The 15,128-nt window shown below is 47.8% G+C and overlaps 1 protein-coding gene across 1 annotated transcript; it reads left to right on the forward strand.

Moving 5' to 3' along the window:
• The first annotated feature begins 6,610 nt into the window (after positions 1-6,610).
• On the forward strand, positions 6,611-14,683 carry SELENOM (selenoprotein M). The gene is made up of 5 exons (XM_048514941.1): positions 6,611-7,118; positions 9,372-9,407; positions 10,982-11,016; positions 11,888-11,966; positions 13,563-14,683. The coding sequence occupies exons 1-5, from the start codon at positions 6,996-6,998 to the stop codon at positions 13,755-13,757; spliced, it is 468 nt and encodes a 155-aa protein (XP_048370898.1). The 5' UTR covers positions 6,611-6,995; the 3' UTR covers positions 13,758-14,683.
• Positions 14,684-15,128: the final 445 nt, after the last annotated feature.

Consider the following 15,128-nt stretch of genomic DNA (forward strand, 5'->3'; position numbering starts at 1 on the left):
TCCCAGGGAACCCTGGGAACTATAGTTTCAGGAGGGCGCCTCAACAGGAGAAACTTTAGCCTCTCCAAACTACATTTCCCAGAATCTCTTTGGAGAGGAGCCATGAAAGTCTGGCTATGCTTTCACTCATGTGTGAATGGGTGATCAGGGATTATTTGGGGGGTATTCCTTAGCATTTGTATATATTGGCTACCTGATACCATACAGTCATTGTTTATCTACTGAGATGTGACTGGCATACTGTGCAGACAGCCCTGAGACATCTCCCCTTCCTCTTGTTTAAACATCCAGGCTCATAAAGAATTTGTGAGAAGTCGAAAGCTTGCACAGTCTATTGTCATGAAGCCTAGTCTTAAAAGGTATTTTGTGTTTGGGAGTTTTGCTTTGGCCTGTATCCTCTGATATTTTACACAGAGATACAGAGTACTCAAAGGACTTCATGTCCAGTATTGTTTTTATCATTTGTTCAAAACCCCTGTAAGATACAGCCAGGAGAGGACTGGGCAGCAAATAGTTCAGGAACAAGCTGGGCTGAAGGGGCATAATGCCCATTGGGCAAGGTGGGCAGCTGCCCAGGGCGCCACCTTGTGGTGGGCACCAAAAAGGCAGGGTTCGTTTTGGGGTATTTTTAGTGGTTTTCTGTTTTTGGCCTGCAAGGGGCGCAGTTTTTAGGCTATCGGCACCAAAATTTCAGAGCATCTTCATGAGACCCTACTGATGATACCACCCAGGTTTGGTGTGGTTTGGTTCAGGGAGTCCAAAGTTATGGACTCCCAAAGGGGGTGCCCCATCCCCCATTGTTTCCAATGGGAGAAAATAGGAGATGGGGCTACAGTTTTGAGGGTCCATAACTTTGGCCCCCCTGAACCAAACTGCACCAAACCTGGGGGGTATTATTAGGGCAGTCTCCTGATGAGACCCTGAAAGTTTTGAGTCTGTGCCTTCAGAAATGTGCTCCCCGCAACCTGCAACCCCCATTGACAGGAATGCAGAAAACTCAATGCAGAACAAAGATTCTTGGGCAAATTTCTGGGATGTTCCTGCAGGAGGCACATTTTGGAACTTATCAACACCAAAATTTCAGGGTATCATCTGGAGACTGTCCTGATGGCACCCCCCCCCCCCCAAGCTTGGTGCAGTTTGGTTCAGGGGGCCCAAAGTTATGGACCCTCAAAAGGGTAGCCCCCATCTCCTTAGCAAAGAATGGGGGATGGGGCACCCAAGCCTAGCTTGGGTTGCCAGCCTCCAGGCAGGGTCTGGAGATCTCCCACTATTACAACTGATCTTCAGACTCTATTCAGGGGCAGACTGGCCTTCTAATTTCAGGGCTGAAGGTTACTAGCTCTGGATTGGAAATTCCTGAATATTTGGGGCATGGAGACTCCATCCCCAAATCTGCCCCTGGACAGAATTTTACTATATCAGCCTGTTATTTTCTGAGGCTTGAGCAAGTAGCTTTACTTATTTAGCCTTTACTTATTTACTTACTTACTTATTTAGCCATTGAGCCAGCCTCCAAAAAGTCAAAGTATCTCTCTCACATTTATTCACAAGCGCTCGAGATCTTAGACAACATCAATATTTTTGTAAAGCCCCTAAGGAGGAAGGACCAAATCTCCAGCTTTCCCTACCTACACAGATAAGAGGTCGTGCTTTAATGGAAATTTCCGCCCTCTGGTGGATCCTGGTGGCATTGCAACAGCATGGCTGTTGTAACAGATGGTAAAACACAATTTATATCTGGAGTACAATATAACACGAGGGCGGCAGAACAAAGTAGCATCATCCTCAGCTGGTAGTGTGGATTGTAGTGCTCTAGGTTGCAGTTAAAGGATGCAATTTTAAAAATTCTTCTCCATGGCGACCAGACTGAGAAAATGTATATAAACTGATTCATGAAGATCAGACCGGTTTTGTACCTAAAAGATACATGAAAGATAATGATCCGTTTGTTTCTGATTGCAAAGGGGTGTGTGTGTGTGTGTGTGTGTGTGTGTGTGTGTGTGTGTGTGTGTGTGTGTGTGTGTGTGTGTGTGTGTGTGTGTGAGAGAGAGAGAGAGAGAGAGAGAGAGAGAGAGAGAGAGAGAGAGAGAGAAATTTTAAGCACCCAGCTCTCTCACCTGTGGTCTGAAGTAGTACAGGTTAGGAAAAACCTGTGCACTAGATTTGTATAAACCAGCCATTACGATGTATTCCCTTATACTGGAAGACCTCCCACGTTTCAGCTCATTGGGACTTAATCAGAAGATAAAGCCGCACAGTCACCCACACATCTGTAGATTTGCAGTGTCCTTTCACACTGCGCAGGAATGAACAGTGACTCAGAAGGGAGAGCGCCCCCTGTTGAGACACCCTCACTTGACACCATTTGGCACAGAACGTTCACTGGGCCCGACACTCTATCTGACTCACAACTCCTTTCCTGCTTTTAAATTTACCCACAATTTCTGTGACTCATCCATTCGCTGCTGCAAAGCCCGGAGTCCCTGTTTATTATTATCTACGTTGTTATTATTAGAAGTTTAGTGTTCTTCCTAGATGAAGGCCAACCATATCATTATTCTTAGCAAAGCAATGCAAGCAACAGCCGGCCAACTTTGGATTGCTGGTGCTGAGGGCCACTTGAGAAGGGTCACAAGGGGAATCAGAAGTGGAGTTTAGGAGGAGGAGAACTCCAGGAGAGAGGCTGGGATGCGTATAAGGGCCAGAGTGGCCGGGCCAAAGAGAGAAAAAAATGTAGAGGAGGCCGGAGGTTGCTTGAAAAGACAACTGGGGAGATACTAGTAGAAGCTGCAGCAGAATCCCACAGCAGCAATATAGGGGGGGTGGTTTGGATAGTATAGTAAATGAAATATTCGCTTGCTCAAGGGCTCTCTCTGTGAGGACAGCCTGTCAGCAAAGAAGGTGCCTAACCGGTTTCTGAAGAGCTGTTCCCTTTCACACACACACACTATTTCTGAAGCAGATATGCTTCCACATTACGACAGATATGTTCAGCCAATTCAGAATATTGCTGGTAAAGAAGAAGAAGAAGGAGGAGGAGGAGGAGGAGGAGGAGGAGGAGGAGGAGGAGGAGCAGGAGGAGCAGGAGGAGAAGGAGAAGGAGAAGGAGAAGGAGAAGGAGAAGGAGAAGGAGGAGGGAGGGAGGGGGGGAGGGAAGGAGGGAAGAAGGAGAGGGGGGAGGAGGGGAGGAGGGGAGGGAGGGAGGGAGGAAGGAGGGATGGATGGATGGATGGATGGATGGATGATGGATGGATGGATGGATGGATGGATGGATGGATGGATGGATGGATGGATGGATGGATGGATGGATGGATGGATGGATGGATGGATGGATGGATGGATGGATGGATGGATGGATGGATTTATTATACCCCCACCTTTCTCTTCTGTAAGGAGACTCAAGGTGGCTTACAAGCTCCTTTCCCTTCCTCTCCCCACAATAGACACCTGGTGAGATAGGTGAGGCTGAGAGAGTTCCAAAGAACTGTGACTAGCCCAAGGTCACCCAGCAGGAATATAGGAGTGTGGAAACACATCTGGTTCACCAAATAAGCCCCTGCCACTCAGGTGGAGGAGTGGGGAATCAAACCCAGTTCTCCAGATTGGAAACCACCTGTTCTTAACCACTACACCAGATCTGATTATCTCCAGCTATGATGAAACACTCCACAAAAGACATGAATAATTCCAGCTCATTACTTTTCTTTTTTACTTTTTACACATAATTTTTTTACACAGACACCATTTAAAAAATTGTGTGGTGCTGGGTTCTTGGAAAGGGGTGTAAAACTGAGACCTGCGGTGTGGAAATACTTGGTTCATGAATGTTTCCCAAAGGGGTGTTCCTCCTGGGCAGTTTTTCCTCTTGACCCATGGGCAGTTTTTGTTTTTCAAATCAGTGTTGGGGAAAAGTAAGTCCTGGTGGAATAAATGGCCTTCCTGAGACCAGCCAGAACAATAGTCTTATTTGGCTGTTTGTGCTTCTGTTCCATTGATGGCACCTGCAAACACCTCAGCTGTTCTCATGCATACAGGTGTGCCTTGTTAGTGCTGCCTTGCTGGGTTCCCCTGGCACCAGGTGAATGGGCCCAGAGGAGAGCACTAGAAGGAAAAACTCAGTTGCAAACTGGGCTGCTCTGGACGGCAGACACAGAACAGAGCTGTACTTCCAAATATGGTTCCCTGCAGCATGAGAGGTGATTCTCCCTCCCTTCCTAGTGCCAGCAAAACTTCAAAATGGCACACAGGTGTACCCTGTTCTGAGTTATATAAATTGCACATTAAAATGGAGACCAGAGGCAGGAAGGGGGTCAGGTAATCTTGTGCTCATTTCATTAAGATGAACAGAAAATGGGTGGGACTGGCGAAACAGCCAGCCAGCCAGAACCACCATGTGCCTGTATGGCCCCTTCCGCACATGCAGAATGATGCACTTTCAATTCACTTTCAATGCACTTTGCAGCTGGATTTTACTGTGCAGAATAGTGAAATCCACTTGCAAACAATTGTGAAAGTGGGGTGCTGTGTGGTTTCCGGGCTGTATGGCCGTGTTCTAGCAGCATTCTCTCCTGACGTTTCGCCTGCATCTGTGGCTGGCATCTTCAGAGGATCCTCTGAAGATGCCAGCCACAAACCTGCGATGAGAAACATCAGGAGAACAATGCTGTCTTGTAACTCGAGCTTCTAACTGCAGGACAATTCAACACATTGATCCAACCGTGGCTAAGCCTTGGACGATATATTGTGAAAGTGGATTGAAAGTGCATTATTCTGCATGTGCGGAAGGGGCCTATGAGAAGCAGACATGCCAAACAGCAAGGGGCTGCAGATTTTGCCTCCAGAGCCAAATGTGGCTCAGTACAGATTGCACAAACATAATTCTTAAAAAGAAGAAGAAACCAAGATAGTTAAGTCAGGGGAGGAGGAGGCAGGATGCTAGGACAAACAGCCAGTATGTGAAGTGAACGACTGACACAGTTCTTTATGGGACAAAAGAGCTTCTTAAAGATGCCTTGCAATAAAGTAAAGGATAAGGCGAACTGGTGACAATAATCCAGCCATTCCCAGAGGTATGCCTGGGCACTAAAACAGCAATGCAGGTGCTCATGTGTATTTGCATTTTTAAGTGGGAGGTTTCACGTGGAAGACTTTTCTAGCAAAGGATTCATAACAGCCAATGCTTGGGCTCCAGGTACTTTATAATAGGGGTGGCCAACCTATGGTGCTCCAGATGTTCATGGACTACAATTCCCACCAGCCCCTGCCAGCATGGCCAAGGTCATGCTGGCAGGGGCTGATGAAGAGCAATGATCCCATGAACATCTAGGAAATGCCTGAACCATGCCACCCTTACTGGGCATGTCCCCTCGAGATTACCACTTCTGGTTAAAGGTTTGCATATTTTCCAGTTTTGCAAAAGGGCTTTCCTATACCAGCTCTTTGTTAATCTCTTGCTCTGAATGTTGACGTAGTTTGGCTTCTAAGTATAAAAGAGGCTATTGCAAAAACAACATGAAATCTTAAGCCTGATTGACTGAGCAAATGCTTTCAAGAGTCATGAAAGCTTCTTCAGCGATAAACCTGTTACTCTTTCAACCTCCCACGATTGTTGTTCTTGCTTGATTTGCACACCTGTGTTCCACTCAGTGCTTTGAAGTCACCTGTGAATGATTTTGGATGTTGTCCAGCTGTCTCTCTCTGCCCAAATACTATGCATGGCTAAGTGAGGACAGCTTCAAAAAAAATTTAAAATGAAAAATTCCAGAAAGTTTAGCATTCCTGTTGAGGTTCTGAATTCCCAGTTCTGAATTTACTGTACCATTCAGGACACAGAGGGACAGCCAAATGGCTGCTTGATGAATGAAACTCTGATGTGTGTGAAGAAGTGTTTGGATTTATACCCCCTCTTCACAACCACAAGGAGTCTCAAAGTGGCTTATAAACTCTTTCCTTCCTTTCCCAACAACAGACACCTTGTGAGGTAGATGGGGCTGAGAGAGCTCTGAGAGAACTCAAGGTCACCTAGCAGGCTTCATGTGTAGGACTAGGGAAACAAATCTGGTCCACCAGATTAGAGACCGCCACTCATTTGGGGGAGTGGGGAATCAAAACCCTGTTATCCAGATTACTGCCACTCTTTAACCACTACACGGTGCTGGCTGTCATAGGTGTTGCTACTTCACCCAAGAATTTGTGGATGGTGTTATTATTGCAAAAGGGTCACCTGCTCTCCCTGCTCTCTCACCTGGCAGTGCAACCCACCCAAGTGGGTTCAATGTATATTGTATTCCAAGGGGATATATGAAAAAAGTCACCCGGAAGAACAGATGTGATTATGTGCAGCATAACTTTCCCTCAGTCCCAAGAACGAAGACGCTCTGGACACCATCTGGCCATGCACCGAATTAAAGCGAAAGGGCTGCTTGCTCAATGTCCCCAGGCGCTCCAGACATCCTGCGCTGGGCGCGTCCGCGCACACAAGCCCAGCAGCAAAATTGAGCCTATCCCTTCCGCTTCCATCGCTGATCGTGGGCAGAAAAGTCTGCACCCTGAGTTACCTTCCCCACATGCACAATAATGCACTTTCAATCCACTTTCACCATTGTTTGCAAGTGGATTTTGCTATTTCACACAGTAAAATCCAGCTGCAAAGTGCACTGAAAGTGCATTATTCTGCATGTGTGGAACCTGGAGTAACCAGTGCCTGCCTACATGCGCCTGCAACGGGTCGGGATGGCACACCCGCGTGGCTTCGGCTGTTCCCACGTGGACCAGCCTAGCCAGGCAGCTGGAGTTCCCGGCCCTTTCCTCCCTTCTGCGCGACGCCCCTCCCGGATCCTGCCTCGTTCCCTTCACGGAGCTGGCGAGAGGCTCGGACTCGGCCCTCCTTCTTGGGGGCCTCGCCCCATCTGACGTGGCAGCCGCCCTCGGAAGAAGCAGAAGGGACGGAGGTCTGATCGCCTGCCCAGATCGGCCTGCCTGTGGCGGCTGCGATGGGGCGGCTGCGGTGGGGGTCCTTGCTGCCGCTGCTCCTCCTCCTCCTCCTGCCCCGGCCGACGCGCAACCTGGAACTCAACTGGAGCCGCCTGGAGGGCCTGGCGCGGGGCAAAGTGGAGGTAAGGCCAGCCCCTCCCGGAGCGCTTCTTGCAATGCAGACACCCATGAATGGAGGGAGGCGGCCCGGGATTGACTCCCCGGAGAGGATGCAGCAACTCAAGAGCGCGAACAGAGTGCCTTTCCTGCGCTCTCAATGTGGCCACCCCCCACCCCTGATTTGGGGGAAAACTCCCGGGTTCGAGCGGTGTGCAGGGATTGGGTTTGGACGAGGGACGCTTCATCCTAGGCTTGAGCCAGAGTCCCTGCTGCGCGCCTCCTTTCAGGGCTGAGCGGAGATGGAGAAAAGGAGGCGAGTCGCCCCCCCCCCCCCCCCCGGATCCTGTGCGAGAGGCGAAGGGCGATCAAGAGAGCGCAGATGAGGGCCGCGTGGGAAGGGCGAAAGTGGCCGGTCGGATCCTCAGGCTCCCCCCTCCCTCCCTCCCTCCGCTTTTCGACCAGGGAAGTGAAAGTCACCTCTCGCTGCTAGAGCCTACATCTGCCATATGGCACTCGGAGAGATACTGTTTGTGTGCATGGTTGTATTTACTAATGGAGAAGTATAGAAATACTAGGTCAGGATTATAGGGAAAGCTCAGGAGATGAGGCCTGCCCTGGTTCTCGTTTTATTAGACCCCTCCATTGATTTATTAATGGCACTTATATAACATTTTTTTTCATCTTCCGGCTTAAATAGATTAGACCCATTTTAGAAAAACAGTATCCAAATGGAACAAGGTTGTTGTTTTTTAAAGTGTTTTTGGTGCTCTTACTTGTCATCAATAATCCTTCTTGGGAGTATAAGCAGACAGTCTCTTTCCTGTGATTTTAGCATCCCCTGCCTCCCCCCCTCCCTTACCAACTGCTGCTTCTGCTAATATGGTGGCCTCCATGTAAAGAGGAACATAAGCAAATACAGAAGTCCATGCCTGAAAGAAGAAGAGAAGAAGGGTTTGGATTTATATCCCCCCTTTCTCTCCTGTAAGGAGACTCAAAGGGGCTGACAATCTCCTTGCCCTTCCCCCCCTCCCAAAACACCCTGTGAGGTGGATAGGGCTGAGAGAGCTCCAAAGAACTGTGACTAGCCCAAGGTCATCCAGCTGGCATGTGTTGGAGTGCACAGGCTAATCTGGTTCACCAGATAAGCCTCCACAGCTCAAGTGGCAGAAGGGGGAATCAAACCCAGTTCTCCAGATTAGAGCGCACCTGCTCTTAACCACTACACCAGGCTGGCAGAGCCAGCAGTCTGCACTGGGACAGGAGGGTACATTGCCCACATGAAAATGAGGCTCTGTGATCCATTACGTGAAGCCTAAAAGAGACATCCCTGGGATGTCTTGCCAGGAGGCGACTTGCTATTTTCACTCCACACACTCTTTGTAAGATGTCCAGGGGACGTCTTTAAAAGAGGCTCTTTCTTGTCTGGTTCCGCATGGCATCCTCTGGCTGGGGAGATATGCGCAGATATGAAGATATGGGCAGATATCTTCATATGGAAATATCACTGTGGAGCCATGGCAGTTTTCCCGCTCTCTGATTAGCGATCTGATTGGAGGAAAGTGTTGCTGACCATCTCCCTTGCTTCCTTTGTTCAGCACACAAGTACAAAGTAGAAGCAATTTTTCAAATCATGGGCAACTACTCAATGGTTCCCACCCTCAGACGAGAGAAGCCCTTCTATTGGTGTGGACTTTGTACAATAGATCTGATTGGGCCACCCCCCCCCCTTATCTCCACTACAATATAGTAAATAAGAATTCCCAACCACCTCTGCCTATTATAAAAATGTGTCATATATTCGTTACTCAAACTGACAATGAAATGAACTATAATAATCACGACGGCAGGAATCTGCCCTGTCCCTTCAAAAATGCCCTGCCATAGCTTCTAATTTAAAATGCTTAAAAGGAAAAAAGGAAACTGGGGGCTGCAATATGAGGGGAAGACAAGTAGGAATCCATTTCTGTACTCAGAAGGGTTACGTGGCAGACAGCACAGTTGGAAGAGGAAAAAATGTGTGCTTTGGAAAGTACACGTCACATTTAGTGAACTGTGCAATATGGTGGGAGGGTGAAGAATCCAACTAAAATGGCGTCCAACGTGAGAATTGAAAGCAGAAGGGGAGAAAGGCACAGGTGGGCTAGAAGATCAGACGGGAAAACTAGGATGACTCAAGGGCTGCATTCTTCACAGAACTTCTGGTGGCTTCTGGTGTGTCTGTGAGTTAGGAGGTATGCATGTGCCTAACTCTGATGCTGTGTTCTGCTCTTTCACAGTCTTGTGGAGGATGACGATTGAACCGCTTGAAAGAGGTAAGCATTGCCTAAGCGTCATGGTAGTTTGATGTGACAGCAGGTGCAACCCAGCGGCTAGGTGAAGGAGGATAAGCAGGACAATTCCCTGGGTCAGAACTTTCCTCAGCCCTTGAATTCACTAGTGGCCAGGTAGCCACCCCTCTCCCTTCCCCCACACACAATAGAGGTGTTAATGATGGCCTACCTTACTGGGTTGTTGTGAGGACTAATGATTCCATTAATTCACCACAATTTTTATCTCACCCTTCCTGTAGAGAGCTTAGAATGGCATATACATATTCCACATTTTATCCCCACAGCAAGCAGAGAGAAGTACTCTGAGCAATCAAAATGGTTGCTTAAATGCTCAATATTATTAATTGGGAGGTAGTTTTGTTCATTCTCCCAATTTCTCCACATGTGGAAGAGCAGGGGAGGAAAAAGCCTGCATGCGCTTCAGTTTGTACCAAATTTTGGTGCAATGTGATGTGATCCTCCTTAGAAGTAAGATTAATACCATGGCCTGCACATTGTGCTTTATAGAGCAACTGAAACATTTCCCCAAAAGTCCAGCCCAAAATGCTGCTGCCTTTTTCACCCAGCCACATTCTGAACATCCATCTCCTTATCCGCTGCCAACATTGCATCCTGCTGATCCAGCATGAAGCCACAGCTGCCTTCAATCCCCCCATCTCCTTTTTAACAATGTCTCATATTCTAGGCACTTTTCTGTATGCAACACAGGCCCTTCCCTAGAGCGTCCCTTGCCCAAACTATTGATTGAGGTTCCGGTCATTCCCTCCTTGGATTTCTTTTCTCTTGCCTTTCTTTTCAGTCTCCAGTTATCTCACTGCTGTTCAAACGCAGCCGCCAAAATAATCCACTTCCCTTTCTGACTGGATGGGATTATGCCCCCACCTTTGCATCGCTATGCTGCCGCTGTATCGCTTCTGGCATCCAGATGCCAGTCTTCACTTACCCACAATAACTGCCCCACCTTGCCTTCTCTATACTTTTTCCCATGGGGTCCTTTGTTCTTTGAATGCTTTCCTCCCGCACTTGCCCCCAACTCTCTGCATGGTGTAGTGGTTAAGAGCAGGTGGATTCTAATCTGGAGAACCGGGTTTGATTCCTCCCTCCTCCACCTGAGTGGCAGAAGCTTATCTGGTGAACCAGATGTGTTTCCGCACTCATACATTCCTGCTGGGTGACCTTGGGCTACTCACAGTTCTCTCAGAACTCTCTTGCAAGGTGTCTGTTGTGGGGAGAGGAAGGGAAAGGAGCTTGTAAGCCACCTTGAGTCTCCATACAGGAGAGAAAGGTGGGGTATAAATCCAAACTCTTCTTCTTCTTCCTGATTCATTGCTGTTTTCTTGGATCTTATTCATTCTGCCCTTGTGTTAACGACCTTCCTGTTCCTGACACTGCTAAAACTCGTACTGTACGCACTTTTGGAGCACAAATCAGTCTTTGCTTTTGAAATTCTGTCAACAGCATTTACACAGTGGTTATTTGAATACCAAAAAACATGATGGCCCCAGTGGAGCTGTGCTCTTTCAGGCTGTGTTTTTTTGCTCATCCTTTTCTTCTAGGTGAAGGCCTTCATCACAGAAGATCTCCCTCTTTAGTATCCTTCCCAAATTCCATTTTCGTAAGGGATGGAGAACTGCATTCTTCACTGGAGACCCCTGGTCTACTCTTGCTGACTGCCATGGCGTTTCAGGTTATATGAGAGCCGATTTGGTGACAGGGGAGAAGCCACTTGGTCAGTGTTAACTCAGGAACCAAATTATACGTATTTTCTCTCTGTGTAAGCACACATTTTTGTACGTGAGAGAGTGGGATAGATGGGGCAGCGTCACAGAGATTGACAAGGGAGGAGAGGTACGGGGAAGAGAGATATGGGTTAGCAACTTGCATCCTGAATTGTAAGAATAACTGCAGTAAAATCAGAAGCAGGAAAATTACTCTGTGCCTACAAACATAACAAGTTGTGCATGCATTTATGTAGACGTATCCTCAGTGGGGACCCCAAACAGCATGTAAGCCTTCATCCTTTTTTCACAGCAATATTGAAGTAGGTTAAACAGTGCCTGACTGGCCAGCGAGTCCCCCCATCCCATCCAGCGAGCTTCCATAGCAGAGTGGGGATTCCAATCTGGATGTTCCAGAACCTAACCTGACACCACTACATTGTCCTCCCTCTCTTCAAATAGACACGTTCTAACTCTGTTTTGTACCTGATTTGTAAATTGAGATGCAGGGTTAGGAAGGAGCCACAGGCTTTGATGGCTGAAGGAATATGTAGATCTTCCTTCAAGCAATACACGCCTGTATTGTCCTTGGGCAAATCTCGGCTAACTTTCTCCAGGAATGTGGAAATCGTACATCAAAAAATTTGGGTAATCAAAACCTGTGTGCATTGGCACAGGTGTGCCCATTTGTGCTTTTGGGAGGCCAACCTCCTGGCAGGAAATCTCCTTAACAGCCTCTTCCAGCCACAACCTTGTCATGAAGCATCTCCCCGGAGCTGACCCTGAACTCGTGCTGCTGAACTTGAAATATGAAGAGTTGGAGGTGAGAACCATCTGTGGGGTGGGGGCCAGGAATCCTCTGCCTTCATCATGCTGGGATCTGGAACATGGAAGGTATTGAGACCAGAGTGGAGAAACAGGCTACTAGTCTCTATCCTAGAGAGCCAGTTCTGATACAGCTGAGCCAAAAAAGGATTTTTTTGGTAGCATTTTTTGGAAAAGGATGTATTTATTTATTTCTAAGTTTTATATACTGCCCTACCCCCGAAGGGCTCTGGGAAATTGCGAGATAACGGGCCATTGTGAAAGTATACATCAAAGTCATTCAACAACTGGGGAATGACAGCCCATGTTGATATGTTAATTATGTTACTACCCTGTTTCCCCGAATATAAGACATCCCCAGGAAATAAGACGTAGTAGAGGTAATTGTTTAAGTATGTGTACATTGAGAATTGGAGACATTGGTACATTAATACCACTAGCCCAGTGATGGTGAACCTTTTTGAGACTGAGTGCCCAAATTGCAACCCAAACTCCACTTATTTATCGCAAAGTGCCAACCCGGCAATTTAACCTGAATGCTGAGGTTTTAGTTTAGAAAAAAACCGGTTGGCTCCCTCTTCCTCCGCCCCACACGCTTGAGCAGGGGCCAACCTGCTCTAGCCTCCAGCAAGTCCCGCATGCACCACTCTATGCCTCTCTAGCATCTCTGCCTCCTCTGCGCCCCCCACCTCAGGCAACAGCCACCCTGAGGACAGACACCAGGCCCGCCAGCCAAGTCCTCCCTGCTCTCCATGGTGCGCGCACATCGTGCTCAGTGGCCCAGACCAGCCTAGATGTTTGTGTGTGTGTGTGTGGGGGGGGTGATGGTGGTAATTTTCCGCCCCCCACATGACGAACTCTGTGTATGCGTGCCCACAGAGAGGGCTCCGAGTGCCACATCTGGCACCCGTCCATAGGTTCGCCATCACTGCACTAGCCGTATAGGTGCTTTTTGGATGGTTAACCATTGAGCAACCTACCCCGATTTCATTATGGTTGGGATCTGGACATGACAGATGGGACTTCCTGGCTTAAAATATGCCTGAAGGAAAGCAAGGCTGAAGTTTAGAAAACAAAGACTGATAGTGAATGGGAGATAGAATTGGTTACCCTTCGAAATTTAGGTCTGAGCTGGGTTGTCTTGTGCTGGTTGCAAGCTTCAGCTCCTTTCCAATCTTAGCTTTCATTTTTTTTTGGACCGGGGGTTGGGGAGGGGCGGGGGGAATGACATCCACGTTGCAAATGTATGTTGCAAATGCGAGGGGCCCAGCCTAGTCAAATCAGTGTTTATCACTTACTTAAAAGATTGCTTTTTAGACTTTAAAAATGCTTTGAATTAAAACCATCAGTATCCTATCTAAGTCCTTCCTCCTGTTTGATTAGGCAGAAGGCTGGTAAAAATAAATAAACCAGGAATTGTAAATTTGTTCATTGCTAAGGTGGGTCTAGTCACCTTCTCTGAGAAACAGAAAGAGTTGGGGAGGCAGCATTTTATAAGCTGAAGTGCTGGGCCAAACCAGAAGGTAGATCCAGTAGTACTATGGGTGTAGACAAGGATCAAAGGTGATTCCTCTGATGTGAGTTTATTTTGTAGAGAATTCCATTGAGCGACATGACCCGGGAAGAGATTAACCAACTTGTGCTGGACTTGCGGTTCTACCGGAAGGAGTCGCCTGACTCGCCAGTACCGGAGGAGTTTCAGCTTGCCCCTGCCCAGCCCCTGCCCACCTTGGAGGAGGCTAAGGAAGTTCCTGTGGCAAAAAGAAAAGGCGTTGCAGAAGACCTCTAGATCTACTGCTTAAGAAAACCTCAGGGGTGGATGTCGGCAATGGCAACACTTGGAAGACTGCCAGTGCGCCAAAATTGCAGATGTGTAGATGAGCAATGCGCCAGGAAGCTGTTGTAGTATTTGCAAGGCTGTATGTCTGCTGACTCTATGGGAACACAGAAAAGTCCAAGAATGTGAAACTGCTACAGGATTCAAGTATCTAGCCCTTTTTGGTAACAGACTATGCTGTTGATACCTGCTGAACTTTCAGAAGCTTCCTCAATCAGTTTCCCAACTTTTAAAGCATGGGCATTATACTTGGCTCTTTTCCTGCAAGCAGTAAGAACGGCAGACGGTTGTGTGCAAATGAGAGAGTGAACGCACACTTCCCTAATTTATACAAGTCCCACAATCTGCCTTTTTTTGTCGCAGACTGTGGATCTTTAGCATGTGGGCGAAGAGTACAAACAGCCCAGGCTTCCTGCCTGTTGTCTAGTAGTCTATGGAGAGTGTAACAAGAGCTGTCTGAAAAAGCAATGCCCCTTCCCTTCTGGTGTGGGGGGTAGGTCATACCGCTGCACCTAGCCTAGAGGCAAGCCAGACCTTTGTATCAATCCTGTTCCTCTTCTCACAAAAGATGCTCAGCCCAGCATTCTGTCGGTCTTCGCAAGATGGCAGTCCTGTTCTTTGTTCTGTTGTAATTGCAGCGTGTGGAACACCTTTCCTTCCTGGTGCAGAGAATGAGCTGCTTTGTTTTGGGTTGTTGTTTTTCCTGCAGCAGTGCCGTAGCTATATGGGACAGGATGAAGCCCTCTGCTTAAAGTTCTTGGTGCCGAGGGCGGATAACATCGTCCCATCAGGCTTTGGAACATGCTGGAAAACATAGGCAGCATCACACACCCCATCATCAGGTGTGCCTAAAAATAGTAAAGCCTCTTTGGTCTGCATTGGTGTGGAAGTGTGATTTGGTGCTATTCCTTTGCTAAAGACAACTGCAAGCTATGAATGTATGCTGGGCACAGGGGGTGGGGTAGGGTGGGCATTACACTCATATTTTGAGGTTTGCAGCAACTTTCCGTTCCAGGCCCTATTCCAGTCACTATTAATCTTCAATGCTCTAGACAACTCAATTGCAAGGTTATTTAGGAACCATTTCCTCATGCTAGCTCCGTTGTACCCTGCAGAGTGACTGAGCATGCCCTCTGAATGTCACTTATATGTGAAGTGCAAGCAGTAAAGGAAGGCCACTTCCTTTCAGCCTGAGTATCATTTGAACACTTTCTGACACCTGACCCTCTTCACCAGCCTTTGGAGCTCAAGGCTAAATCAGGAAACAACCAGGAAATGAATCTTGTACAGTTTTGCCCTGAGTGGGTTGCTTTTTGGTGCTTA

This window comes from Sphaerodactylus townsendi, linkage group LG13 (genome assembly GCF_021028975.2).
Source record: "Sphaerodactylus townsendi isolate TG3544 linkage group LG13, MPM_Stown_v2.3, whole genome shotgun sequence".
Classification (NCBI taxonomy): Eukaryota; Metazoa; Chordata; class Lepidosauria; order Squamata; family Sphaerodactylidae; genus Sphaerodactylus; species Sphaerodactylus townsendi.